The sequence below is a fragment of the Moschus berezovskii genome, chromosome 15, assembly GCF_049115385.1.
Source record: "Moschus berezovskii isolate FMDL1 chromosome 15, NW_MosBer_1.0, whole genome shotgun sequence".
Lineage (NCBI taxonomy): Eukaryota > Metazoa > Chordata > Mammalia > Artiodactyla > Moschidae > Moschus > Moschus berezovskii.
Genome location: NC_142474.1, coordinates 84212821 through 84227843, shown reverse-complemented (window position 1 = coordinate 84227843; position 15023 = coordinate 84212821). Strand labels below are relative to the sequence as shown.

General features: G+C 42.8%; 1 protein-coding gene across 1 annotated transcript in view; it reads right to left on the bottom strand.

The window, feature by feature from the left end:
* The window catches only part of LOC129556406 (ADP-ribose glycohydrolase MACROD2-like), a 1168845-nt gene that overhangs the window by 238189 nt on the left and 915633 nt on the right, over nucleotides 1–15023 (bottom strand). Inside the window, exon 5 of the mRNA XM_088844309.1 lies at nucleotides 2100–2181. Within this exon, the coding sequence (XP_088700435.1) occupies nucleotides 2100–2121 (22 nt within the window). The 5' untranslated portion in view covers nucleotides 2122–2181. The remainder of the gene's footprint in view (nucleotides 1–2099; nucleotides 2182–15023) is intronic.

The window sequence follows — 15023 nt, the reverse complement described above, 5'->3', positions numbered from 1 at the left end:
CTTTGACCATATGGACCTTTGTTGGTAAAGTAATGTCTCTGTTTTTTAATACGCTGTCTAGGTTTGTTGTAGCTTTTCTTCCATGGAGCAAGTGTCTTTTAATTTCATGGCTGCAGTCTCCATCTGCAGCGATTTTGGAGCCCAAGAAAATAAAGTCTGTCCCTGCTTCCACTGCTTCCCCATCTATTTGCCATTAAGTGATGGGATCAGATGCCATGATCTTACTTTATTGAATGTTGAGTTTTAAGCAAGATTTCTCACTCTCCTCTTTCACTTTCATCAAGAGGGTCTTTAGTTCCTCTTTGCTTTCTGCCATCAGGCTGGTGTCATCTACATATCTGAGGTTATTGATAGTTCTCCTGGCAATCTTGACTCCAGCTTGTGCTTCATATAGCCTGGCATTTTGCATGATGTGCTCTGCTTAGAAGTTAAATGAGCAGGGTGACAATATACAATCTTAATGTACGCCTTTCCCAATTTGGAATCAGTCCATTATTCCATGTCCAGTTCTAACTATTGCTTCTTGACCTGCATACAGGTTACTCAGGAGGCAGGTAAGGTGGTCCAGTATTCCCAACCCTTTAAGGATTTTCCACAGTTCGTTGTGATCCACACAGTCAAAGGCTTTAGCATAGTCAATGAAGCAGAAGTGGATGTTTTTCTGGAATTCTCTTGCTTTTTCTGTGATCCAAAGGATGTTGGCAATTTGATCTCTGGTTCCTCTGCCTTTCTGAAATCCAGTTTGAACATCTGGAAGTTCTCAGTTCATGTACTGTTGAAGCCTAGCCTGGAGAATTTTGAGCATTACTTTGCTAGCGTGTGAGATGAGTACAATTGTGAAGTAGTTTGAATATTCTTTGATATTGCCTTTCTTTGGGACTGGAATTAAAACTGATCTTTTCCAGTCCCGTGGCCACTACTGAGTTTTCCAAATTTGCTGGCATATTGAGTGTAGCACTTTCACAGCATCATCTTTTAGGATTTGAAATAGCTCAGCTGGAATTCCATCACTTCCACTAGCTTTTTTTGTAGTGATGCTTCCTAAGGCCCACTTCTCCAGAATGTCTGGCTCTAGATGAGTGATCACACCATCGTGGTTATCTGGGTCATGAAGATCTTTTTTTGTGCAGTTCTGTATATTCTTGCCACCTCTTCTTAATAACTTCTGCTTCTGTTAAGTCCACACCATTTCTGTCGTTTATTGTGCCCATCTTTGCATGAAATGTTCCCTTGATATCTCTAATTTTCTTGAAGAGGTCTCTAATCTTTCCCTTTCTGATTTTTCCCGCTATTTCTTTGCACTGATCACCTAAGAAGACTTTCTTATCTCTCCTTGCTATTCTTTGGAACTCTCATGGTAGTTTGAAATTACCTGGAGCTGTTCTTATTATGGCTGAAAAATGTGCATAGGGTACCGTGACATAGTGAAACTATAAAAATATCAAGGTATTCACAGGCTGGAAGAGGGATAGTGGGGGTGATATTCACATGGACCAAGTACAGTTAATGGCACATTCGATGGATGTAAATCATTTACTCAAGGTTCTCTAACAACCCTGAGGTTTCTCCTACTTTCTAAAAAGTAGTGTGAAGAAAGATAAAAATAAGACCTTTTTCAGATTGCCCTAGAAAGGACTGCTCTCTCCACTGCAATTTGGGGTAAGAAAACCGGGGAGAAGAGGGATAGAACGTAGTAACAATCTGAATTGTGACTATAAATATTAATGGGTTTCATACAATTTCTAGACCTGGACGGCTTACAAGTGTGGGGAAGGAATCACAGGACATGAAATTTAGAGCAAGAGAAAATATCGTTTGGTCCAGCCCCTCACTTTTGATGTGCGGGACTGAGACTCAGGAGATGAACCACCTTTCCCAAGACAACACGGTGACCTGGCAGGAGCAAGAGGTATAGAGTCTCGATTTCCTGTCACCTGCTTTAGATCTTAAAAAGTAAAACACAAGTTGTCAGATGTGACTGGTGTATGGAAATCACACTTGTAGCACTATTTAGGCGGCAAAATAAAGTTGTAGAACTACAAGTGATGCCCTCACTTTTCCACCTTCCAATTTCAAAGGAAACAAACTGCTTTACTCACCTGTCGGGAAAAACTCGCCCATTTTCTTTTTGTAGATTTTGAAGTCGACCTCTAGGAAGACACAGAAGATGATCCGATCCACCTAGGGGCAAACAATAGATACCTAAAGTGAGAGGAAATATGGCAAATGCATTCTCAGAACATGGTCTTTGAACAAAAAATAAACAGAAGACCCTCTCACAGATGCTAACGATATGAGAACACCGAGTGAAGTTCATACGTGTGAGTGTGTGTGTGTGTGTGAATGCATTCTCTATGTAAATAAACCCATGGGCAATTTGGTGGAAAGATGTTGTATAAATCAAATAAGAAATAATAAATGACAATAAGCTACTCTGAGACAAGCTATAAATAAGATCTGAGATTCCACCAGGATACCTAGACTTTTATGTTCTATTAAACAGCCACACGAGAGGGGTAGAGCGGAATGACAATAAAGTATGTCAGTAAACAGAGAGCTCTTTGTCCTACTCTTGTTAAACAAATATATTTATCAAAACTGTTAGTATTTGAACATGACCTAAAAAGCTTTACACAGTATAATTTGTATGCAGTCACTTGCTTTTAGCTTTACATACTTGGAAATGCAGCAGAAATAAACTATAATTAGTTGACAGTACATGAGGCCAATGTAACTAATCTCATGCCACTTCAGAAGTAAAATGTTTGCACAGTCCCTTTGTTCTGTTTCAAGAGCTTCTGCACGTAAGGAGTTTCTCTGAGACATTCCTAGAGTAATTGGTACCATAGAAGAGAGATGGGGTACACCTAACAGCTCATGGATATCTGATATTAAATCAGTGACTCAATTCTGTGTCTTGAAAACGAACACCCCCTTTTTTCCTTTATTTTAACAATGTACAAAAAGTTAAAAATTACTCCATCCATCAAATTGCAACTGGCAACTGAACAGAACATCAGTAGGGAACAGAAGTGGGGTGTATGTGTGAGAGGACAGGAAAAAATCCAAATGGATTTCATCTACCCAACCTCTCAGCTCTCCCAGCCTGCGGGGGACAGAGTCACATGAGCCAAGCCCCAGAGTTCCTAGGAGGAGAGCGGTCTACGTGACTGGGAGGGGAGGGAGAGGATTAGGACACAAAGAATCACCAGGGTTCCCTGATGGAGGCTCAGAGGTGTGGCTTCCTGATACCTGCACAAGGCTAGACCCCCAGCTAAGTGGACTGCCTCCTGGGCGGTCACTGGACTTTAACAAAGACTGTGTGTGCCCAGCCACTGTTCCCACAGGGTGGAGACAGCACCTACCCTTCAGAAATGGGAGGACTGGGGCACAAATAACCCTGCTTTCCTTTCCCTCTATTCGCCTGAGTGTCTGGTGTCCAGTCCTGCCTACACGGCATTAACATTTTCGACAAATGTAAAAACTCACCATCAACTCACTCTCCAGGTTATATATACATTTAGTTGAATCAGTGATTAACTATCTGTACAATATTGAATGCTCTCCTCCAGTTTCCCTATGGTGTGTTTATGCCCTGTAGCTAAAGATAAAAATCATAATGTCAAGCATTAAAAATGAGTTACAAAAGGACATACATGCTCTGATGCCACTACACAAAATTTTAAAACACAAATATACAAGAGCGTAGAGATTCATTCATGAGCACTAACTCCCAGAAACACAGGTAACTTCATAGGTAACATATGAACTTCAAGACAACGATGATGTCTGGAAATGGAGGGAAGGTAAAATGATGGACTGGTAAGGCTTTAACTGAATAGTGAATATTTTATTTATATAGAAAGAAAGGAGATTCAAGAAAAAATGTGGTGATGGGTAACCACTATTAACTATGGGGGTAGGTACATAGATATCATATTCTATACTCATTCTATACCTTTCTATACATATGAAATACATCATAATTACAAGTCCTAACATTAGAAATAAGATTCTGTTACTATTCAGTCATAAAAATGAAATAACATCATTTGCAGCAACATAGATGGCCCTAGAGATTTTCATACTAAGTCAGAAAGAGGACGAATACCATATGATATCACTCACATGTGGAGTCTAAAATATGACACAAATGAACTTATCTATGAAACAGAAACAGACTCACAAACATAGAGAACAGACCTGTGGTGGCCAAAGGGAAGGAGAGGTAGGGTAGGGATGGGGTAGGAGTCTGGGATTAGCAGATGTAAAGTATTTTATAAAGTCCTATTGTATAGCTCTGGGAACTATATTCAATATCCTGTGATAAATCATAGTGGAAAATAATATGAAAAAGAATATATATATATATATAACTGAACCACTTTGCTGTATGGCAGAAATTAACATAATATTGTAAGTCAATTATAGTTTAATCAAATAAGTTAAAACAGTAAAATTCTGTGTTAGACGTATTCTACTCGTCAGCTTCAGTAAATTACTTATAATTTCCAAACACCATAGTTATTCTCACTTCTGTGCTTGTGACGGTCGACTTTTTTCTCCAGGCTTCAAATGATCAGATTATTTCTAAAGTCCTCTAATTGAGATCAAAATCAAAATAAGAAAATTTGGTTCAAAGCAGATCTAAGAAGAACAAGCCAAGCCAGACAGTCTCAACTGTGCTCATTTCTCCTTATTTTTTTGTTCACAATATAAATTGTGGAATTAAAAAACACACACTTATGCTGCGTGTATGTGTGTGGAGTGCATTTGCTGGGGGGAAGGAAGGTTAGTGGTAATGTTATTCACTGCTATTAAGCGTACTTTTAGGGACTACAGACTAAATCCAGATTTCTTAAATATTGCATGAATTATAATCTACCTTTTAACATTTTTGGGTTTGTTACCATGCAAAGAGTCGGACACGACTGAGTGACTCAACTGAAATGAACTGAACCATGGAAATGGTGTGGGTCCAAAATTTAGCAGCCTGATTTATTCTTTTTTTTTTTCCACAGAGAGAAGATGGATGATGAGGGAAAAGTACTTTTACTTTAAACTAATTGGGTGGCCCAGTTCTCTTCCCTTATCCTTAGGCATAACACTGAAAATATCTTGGAAGCAAGTTAAACCCAAGAATTAACCTCATTTGACAAGTACTTGTTATATACACATATGTGCATGTATTCTCATACATATATATGCTTGGGGTTATTGCTGGATAAGAGCTCATTTAGCTGGCAAGCTCTGTGTTTATAAACTCATTATGGGTATTGGTCATCACTTGTGATGGACTCTATTTTCCGAGATGGTGTGCAAGATACCCCATCCTTCAGGTTCCTCTTAAGATGTAATGCTGATCATCCTCTCATTGAGAGGTGGGGTCTCTATTTCCTTCTCTTGAATCTGGGAGTGCCTAGAACCCTTGCAGAAATGATATGTGAGTTCTGGGTCCGTGTCGTGAAAGGTGATGCAGTTTCTGCCTGGTTCTCTTGGGATGCTCGCTCTCATACCTAATCTCTGTGCCCCGAGAATCAGAGGTCCCTGGAGAATTCACGTGCAGAAGTCCTAGCCAACAGACCTAGCTGGAAGTGAGCTCTGTGCTCACTGCAGCAGCTCGGGGTCCCGGCCCGAGAGGCGCATGGATGTGGCAGTTCGCTCCTGTGGCTCCTCTTTGCTTGTGTGGCTCCCGCTTTGTCTCTGCTCACTTCCATCTGGCATGTAGCTGTGCTCATGACCCTCCTGCCCTGCTCACACGCTCCAGGCCTGGTCGGATGTGGAGGCTATGACCTTCCACACACGTGTTCAGCACCTCCCTCTGCGGGGCCCTAGTTAGAGGCTCTTCTCTGTTCCGCCAGAAGTCATCCCCTTCTGGACACCGACTTCCTCAGTTTCTCGCTGTTGAATAAGCTCTAATTCCCTATAAGAAAACCCTTATTCCGTATCTCTCATAAAGTTCTGCTTCCCTGATTACACTCAACTGATGTAATCTTTAAATCCTTTAGTTGGATATTATGGTGAAGAACATGATGCAGGGCAAAGAATAATAAAAATGCTCCTTTATGACAGGGTATAACCTGTCAAGGCTACTCAGAGTCCAGTTACTTTCTTCAGGATAGACTTTGGTTGGTCCTAGCCCATCTTCTTCAGAGAAGGCAATGGCACCCCACTCCAGTACTCTTGCCTGGAAAATCCCATGGACGGAGGAGCCTGGTAGGCTGCGATCCATGGGGTCGCGAAGAGTCTTACATGACTGAGCGAGTTCACTTCCACTTTTCACTTTCACACATTGGAGAAGGAAATGGCAACCCACTCCAGTGTTCTTGCCTGGAGAATCCCAGGGATGGGGGAGCCTGGTGGGCTTCCGTCTGTGGGGTTGCACAGAGTCGGACACGACTGAAGCAACTTAGCAGCAGCAGCAGCCCATCTTCTTGGTGAACTTCCTGAAGTATGCAGGTGATGTTTGGTAGTTAAAGAAACTTCTGTATTTAAAATGATTCACACTCTTTTTTTTTTTTTAATGTACAAGTTATTGGTAAACTCAGATGGGTCCTCAGGCTGAAACATACTTGCAAATAGTATAAAAGGTGACATTAACGTTTTTAGGAATTGATGACCTAACTGTAGTTCTTTACAATCTTAAACTAGAACCTTAAGAAGACTAGGGTGACGCTCACCTTTGCATTGTGTAGGTCCTGACACATAGCAGGAACTTTGTAAATATTCCCAGAGTTCTAGTTAAGGAAAACAGATCTGACTAAAAGGCACGTTTATGGCAGATGTATTTCAAGGGTACTTTAGTTCCAGAACAAAAGATGGCTTCTTTTGGCAAAACACAAGACTTTCATTTACGTTTGTCAGAGAACCTGAGTACAGAATTATAGAGGGGCCTGGATGTTTTACAAAAAGTAGAAAAGAGCCACACAAAGGGTGAGTCATTTATTGTTACTGATTGTCATCTTATCCAACGAAACTATGCCAAGTACAAAGGTGCCTGAGCCCAGCATTGATACTTTTATACAGTATCAATAAGTATAAACTGCTTAGTTTCAATGATAGTACCTGTAAACTATGATGTTTTAAAAACCTTTTTAAAGTGAATAAACAGTATCAAATATTGGCAAGGATGTGGATTAACAAGAACTTTCATATACTGCTTTACAGTCACTTTGGAAAATTATTTGGCAGTGCCTACTAAATTAGCTGAATATGTACATACCCTACAACCCAACAATTCCACCCCCAGGCAGACACCCAGCTGCTGCTGCTAAGTCACTTCAGTCATGTCCGACTCTGTGTGACCCCATAGACGGAAGCCCACTGGGCTCCCCTGTCTCTGGGATTCTCCAGGCAGACACCCAGCAGAATGTCTATAAATGTTTACTAAAGGACATATACTGCAGCATTCACAGCAGCACTAGTTTGTAGTTATCTCCAACTTGGTAGCTACTTATTGCCCACAAAGAGTAGAATGAATAAATTAATTGTGATCTATTCATACAAGGGGCTTCCCTGGTGATGCAAGTGGTAAAGAACCTACCTGCCAATGCAGGGGACATAAGAGACACAGGTTTGATCCCTGGGTCAGGAAGATTCCCTGGAGGAGGGCATGGCAACCCACTCCCATATTCTTACCTGGAGAATCTCACAGACAGAGGAGTCTGGTGGGCTGCAGTCCATAGGGCTGCACAGAATCGGACATGACTGAAGTGACTTAGCATAAATGCACGCATGCATACAAGGGGATACACAAACTGGAAAGACTTGAAAATGTATAACTACACACAATAATACAAATTAAAAATATTGAATGACAGAATCCAGAAAAAAATGGAGTTCACACTGGATGGTTCCATTTCTATAAAGTTTAAAAATGTTAGAGAAATAGGAAGAGTCACCAATGGTGTTAAAAATTAATATAGCAAATAACTCTGGGGTGAGGGTTGGTGGAAAGAGACCTAGGGAAATGCTTGGGACCCTGGTTTTTCAATCTGGGCGCTAGTTCCATAGATGCGTTCAGTCTGTGAAAAGTCATACTTAGGATCTGTGTTCTCTGAATATTACACTTCAGTAAGAATTTTTTCTAAGATTGAAAGTCTTTTGTTACAGTTGTCTTGGTCAACAATAAAAAATCCATTTTCACTGACTTAGAGGTCAAAAAAGTCCTTTAAAAACTGACCTTCTGAAGGCAATCTCTCTCTATATTTCTACTGATGCCAACTGCAGCTCACCCATCAAGGCATAAAGGAGTAAAATGTATTTTTTTCCACCAAGATATCCATTAATCCACAGTTGGGGGTTTTATGCCCCATAAACATGATGACATAAGCTCTATTAATCTTATTCAGCATCACAACCACTGCCCCTGAAGAGAGTCATGCCACAAAGCAGGTTTGGAATATCTGCAGCCGACCGCCATTTTTCACAGCTACCAGTCCTCGGGCAGCGACGCAGCCAAGATTATTGTGGGTTCAGCGATCCTGGGAGAATGAATGGAGTCTGATGAATGCAACTTGCTTCCCCAATGACAAATGACAAATACTCAGAGACCTAGCGTGCAGGCAAATACGGCCTTAACTGATGGGTATCCTGTGTAAATTCAGCCTGATGGGCAAGCAGACTGGGGTTCAGCCTCACCTGGACAGGCTTGGATATTGGGGATCTTCCTAGAACAGTGGCTGCTGCTAATACGTGAATTAAATCCCAAGGCTTAGGTATCAACATGACAGGAGGAGAGCTTTTGAGACGGATAGAAGAACAGGACAGCTGGAGCTCGCTCGGGGCTTTGGGTAAGTCAAGTTTAAATAGAGCTAGAAAGGGACGCAGTCACTCCTGAACAAAGAACAAAACCAGGGAATGGGTGCATTTCTGGGTCCCAGCCACTCCTCTTTGATTCTGTGGAGTAAAAGGAGACCAATCACTCCTCACCCCAGTATCTTAGTTCTCGTGCCATATTACAGATGACCACAAACTTAGCAACTTATAAAACAAAGTTTTCTTGTCTCAGAGTTTCTGTGGGTCAAAAGTCCAGACCGTACAGAGTTGGGTCCTCTGCTCGGGGTCTCAGAAGCTGCGATCAGGTGTCAGCTGCCCTGCAGTTCTCACCTGAGCCCAGGGTCCACTGACAGTCTCACTCAGGGTGTTGGCAGACTCTAGTTCCCTATGGCTGTAGGACTGAGGTCCCCAATATCTTGCTACTTGTTGACTGGGGACAGTTTTAGCTTCTAGAAGTCACTGGCAATCCCTTGTCATGTGACCTTGGAAGGCAGTTCAGGATATGGATTCTTTTTTCTTTCAGGCCAGCAAGAGTATGTCTCTACGACTTCCTCCATCTCCAACCTGCAGATTCTTTTTAAGAGTTCAGGCCCCATCAGGAAACTCTCCTTTTTAATGAGCTAAAGTGATTAAATACCTTCATTACATCTTTTTAAAAGTCTCTTTGCCTCATTTGGGGAGTGACCGCCCTATCATATTTATATTTACAGGAGAAGACAGACAGGGGCTGCGGGCTTGGAGGCATCTCTGCTGTCTCCCGTCTGCCACAGTGAGTCTCCTCTGTGTTCCAACACCAGCTGGCTGTGTTTCAGCCTGGACTTGACCACCTAGCTGCTCTCTGATCCTGAGATGCCACTACCCTTTCTAAGCCTCAGTCTCCTCATCTCTAAAATTGAAACACTGACCTTTTTGGGGGCTGATATATTACCTTCTCCTGTTGCCTAACAAGTTATCCCAAGCTTTGTGGCTCAGAACAATCACCGACTATTAGCTTAGGGTCCGGTAGATCAGAGCCTGCCTGGTGTGACTGTGTTTTCTGGTCAGGATATCAAAAGGCTCAAATCAAGGTGTCATCAGAGCTGACTGCTAATCTAGAGGCCATGAAGAGAAAGCCACTGCCAAGCTCCTTCTTGTTGGCACAATACAGTTCCCTGCAGGTGAGAACTGAGGTCCCTGTCCCCTGGCTGACTGCCAGTTGGAGTAGACCTGCCTCCCTTGACAGACACCTGCCTCCATCTTCAAGGCAGTGAAGGTGTGTTAAGTCCTTCTTGATTCTGAATCTGTAACTTTCTTCATATCTGACATCTAGACCCAGACGTAAAGAACTTTTGTCATCTGGCCCACTTGGATGGTCTCCCTACCTTAAGGTCAACTGATTCGGGACTTTAATTACATCTGAACAACCTCTTCCCCGCATATTCAGACCTAGATTATTGTTTAAACAACTGGGAGAAGGTATATATACACCAGACACTGGGAATCTTGGGAGAATCTCAGAATCTTTCTGTCACAGCTTGTTGTAATGACCACTTAAGACAGTCTACGTAAAGTGCTTGCCAAAGGGCCTGACATGCAATAAGCTCATAAACATTGACTGTTTATAAAGTTATTATTCACAAGGTACTTGAAACACTTAGCAGAGCACTGCCATATAGATAAAATCACTGTTCTATCCTGATCTTATAAAACAGGTCAAGGAAAAGTATAAGCCAAAGAGAGAACACTGGAAATGCTTTTACTGGCTGGTATGCAAAAAGGTCACTTTATTCTAGTTCCAACTTTGGATGGTCCATATTATATATAGGGCAGCTTTTTGTTTGTTTGTTTGTTTAGTTTGATCATACCAGCCAATGAGAGAGAGGAAAAAAGAATAAGTTCACAGTTGAAACTGCAGTAATGGAAAAGATTTCACAAGACCTTCCAGGAGTCTCAGGTCTGATATTTTAATATTGTTGTCAAATGTCCCTGAATATATTTCTTTTGGCTCTTGAAGGTATTAAGTATGTCTGTACTTGTGCACTCCACCACAGGCAGTAGTATTCAGATCTCTAAATTACAGAATGAGAAAAATTTTCTTTCTGTGTTTCCAGAGATATTCGGAGGAGTTGGAGAGCGTTCATAGTCCATACACACTCAAAGGGCATCTTTGCATTTTGAAATTGTTTCTGCATGCATAAAAAGAATCCTTTATTGTTGGGGGCTTTTTGCAAACTCAGTTCATCTGTCATTACTCGGTGGCAGCACAATTCAGAGTCTTCTTGTTTTGTTTTGATAAATTGTTCTTTTTGACTTTTCTTCAACTTTATAAGAAAAAATGGTCATGGAGCCAAAGAACCAAGACTTATTTTGACTTGAGCTGGAGGCTCATTCATACAAGTTAATTTCCAAACCTGCCTTGTATCCATCAAAGTGGACACCCTTGAGAATGACACATCTCTTGTGATCCTTGAAGCTCTTTCATATGCTTCACATAGAAGAGAGATAAACACACACAAGGGCTTAGGACCCCTGGTTCTAAATGTTCAGTTCAGTTCAGTTCAGTCGCCCAGTCGTGTTCAACTCTTTGTGACCCCATGAATCACAGCACACCAGGCCTTCCTGTCCATCACCAACTCCCAGAGCTCACTCAAACTCATGTCCATCAAGTCAGTGATGCCATCCAGCCATCTCATTCCCTGTCGTCCCCTTCTCCTCCCGCTCCCAATCCCTCCCAACATCAGAGGTAAAAACCATGCCTTGCCCTGCCCTGCCCTTAAAACCAAAGAAATTATCCTCAGATGATTGGCGGGGAGGAGGGGGACAGTGCCAATCCAAGATAAAGGACACGTTCATGACTGGGGAGGGGTTTTAAAAGATTAATTAATCCTTGGTCGCTTGCTCCTTGGAAGGAAAGTTATGACCAACCTTGATAGTATATTAAAAAGCAGAGACATTACTTTGCCAACCAAGGTCCGTCTAGTCAGGGCAATGGTTTTTCCCGTGGTCATGTATGGATGTGAGAGTTGGACTGTGAAGAAAGCTGATTGCCAAAGAATTGATGCTTTTGAACTGTGGTGCTGGAGAAGACTCTTGAGAGTACCTTGGAATGCAAGGAGATCCAACCAGTCCATTCTGAAGGAGATCAATCCTGGATGTTCATTGGAGGGACTGATGCTAAAGCTGAAACTGCAATACTTTGGCCACCTCATGCGACGAGTTGACTCACTGGAAAAGACTCTGATGCTGGGAAAGGTTGGGGGCAGGAGGAGAAGGGGACGACGGAGAATGAGATGGCTGGATGGCATCACCGACTCTGTGGACATGAGTTTGAGTATACTCCGGGAGTTGGTGATGGACAGGGAGGCCTGGTGTGCTGTGATTCATGGGGTCGCGGAGAGTCGGACACGACTGAGCGACTGAACTGAACTGAACTGAACTGCACTGGGTCTTTGTTGCTGCTTGTGGACTTCCAGCAGTAATGGCGAGTGGGGGATACTCTTCCTTGTGGGGTGCAGGCTTCTCCCTGTGTGGCTTCTCACGGTGGAGCACCGGGCTCTCACAGGGCAGGCTCAGTAGTTGTCCCATGTGGGCTTTAGCTGCTCCACAGCACATGGAATCCTCCCAAACCAGGGATCAAACCTGTGTCTCCTGCATTGGCAGGTGGATTCTTATCGACTGTAACACCAGGGAAGTCCCTGGAGAGGGTTTTGCAGTGGGCTACTCACATCTGCTCCTCCCTTCAGAGCCAGAGCAGTCTGGATTCCCATTGATGGAGGTGCCAGGGGCCGACAACCCCGAGGAGAGCCTCTCAGAGGACTGTCCTCTGCTGAGAGGAGCACCTCACCATCTCAGCCTCTCTTCTCAACGTCAGCCTGCGTGCAGGGACCTGCTCACCCAGCGGTCCAAAGGCTTAGACCCCTCCCTTCAGCTTGATGTGGTTCTAAAGGACCAGCTGTTATGGGCTGAACTGTGTGGTACCTTCTCCCCGAACTCATACCTGAAGTCCTAACTCTCAATATCACATCATGTGACTATATTTGGAAAGAGAGCTTTGAAACGGGCAATTCAGTTAAAATGAAGTCATCAGGATGGGCCCTAATCCAATATGACTGGTGTCTCCAGAAGAAGAGAAGATTAGGACACGGACATACACACAAGGAGAAGACAGCCACCTACACGCTAAGAAGAGAGGCCTCAGAAAACTGACCCAGCTGATCCCCTGACCTCAGACTTCCAGCCTTCAACAAGTGTGAGAAAACGAATTTCTGCTCTTAAAAAAACCCAGTCTGTGACACGTCATGGCAGCCCTAGCCAGCCCATTCACCACATCAGCATTAGCACGCCTGGTGGGCTCAACCTCTCCCTCTCCTCAATTCTGCTTCCCTCCTTGAGCTCCCCCTCCCTGCAGGGTATCCACTGAGAGTGTGATCCAATAAAACCTCCTGCTTGCAAACCTCCTTCTCAGTCTGCTTCCCTGAAAACGTGACCTATGTCAACAACCTTCTGTTTTTGGCAGTCTGAATGATTTTCTTTTTATGCCCATTTCCAACATCACATCCTGGGAGGCAAAGGGCAGGAGCTGATCACACAAGAAGCCTCCTGCCTTAGGTCTGGCCAACAGCTGAACACAATACCTGCTCCTTGTGGAGAAGATCCTGTGCTTGGGCTGATCCAGGGTTAGGAGGCCAGGATTGACTTTCACGGATCATTCAGAGTCAACATAAGCCACAAATGTCATCAAAATAAAGTGACAGTAGTTTCTTTGAAACAGGGGCCCCATCTAACACTCATTATTGGTAAATAAGTCTCAAAGCTCTTGGCAGACTCTGTTATGAGAATGGGAAGTCAGGCCTGTGAGCAACTGTGCAGTGGCAGCCATAGGAAGTCAAGGCAAAGTTTGTCCTGACGTGGCTGAAGTTGCCCAGAGCAGAGACACACTTCTGCAGATGTTATTTCTTGTTTCTAATGCTAGGCGTATTCTTTCGATTAAAAATAATGGATTTCCTTTTGTGAAAGAGGTGAGTTACTTCGATGGGTTTTAACAAATCCATAAAAATGGGTCCACATGGTCCGGAGGTTTGGTCTGGAGATGTGAGGCACTCTGGGTCCTGCCCATATCCCCTCAGGCCTTAGGGCTGTTAAAGCCTGAAGCCTTCCTTAGTGATAAGAGGTTCGAACCAAACATTCAGTAAACCGGGATTTTGGAGAATGAATGCTTCCCAACTCAGCAGTTCTCAAGCAAAGACCAGATGGACTTGATGCTGAAAATATCTCCACTGCATCACCCTTGGGTGGCAAAAATCAAGAGTTCTCCAAGGGGAGAAGCTTCTGGTTGTGCAGGATGGAAACTTGATTGCATGTCTCTCTTAACCTTTCTCACCCCTACTTAATCTACAAATAATTTACCTGAACTGTAGTCCTTGTTTTAGAATCTGCTTTGGGGAGAACTCAGACGATGAGATGAGAAGAGAATTGGTCAAATTCAACTTAGCCTCTCAGTATCCTACCTACAAATCATAGAAAAAGCAAGAGAATTCCAGAAAAATATCTGCTTCTGCTTCATTGGCTATGCTAAAGCCTTTGATTGTGTGGATTACAACAAACTGTGGAAAATTCTTAAAGAAATGGGAATACCAGACCACCTTACCTGCCTCCTGAGAAACCTGTATGCAGGTCAAGAAGCAATAGTTAGAACTGGACATGGAACAATGGATTGATTCCAAATTCGGAAAGGAGTACGTCAAGGCTGAATATTGTTACCTTGCTTATTTAACTTATATGCCGAGTATATTATGCAAAATGCTGGGCTGAATGAAGCACAAATTAGAATCAAGTTTGCTGGGAGAAATATCAATAACCTCAGATATGCAGATAACATCACCCTTATGGCAGAAAGTAAAGAGGAAAGAGCCTCTTGATGAAACTGAAAGAAGAGAGTGAAGAAGCTGGCTTAAACCTGAACATTCAAAAAACAAACTGAACATTTAAAAAATCATCATAGCATGTGGCCCCATCACTTCATGTCAAATAGATGGGGAAACAATGGAAACAGGGACAGACTTTATTTTCTTGGGCTCCAAAATCACTGCAGATGGTGACTGCAACCATGAAATTAAAAGACGCTTGCTCCTTGGAAGAAAAGGTATAACCAACCTAGACAGCATATTAAAAAGCAGAGACATTACTTTGCCAACAAGGTCCATCTAGTCAAAGCTATAGTTTTTCCAGTAGTCATGTGTGGATGTGAGAGTTGGACCATAAAGGAA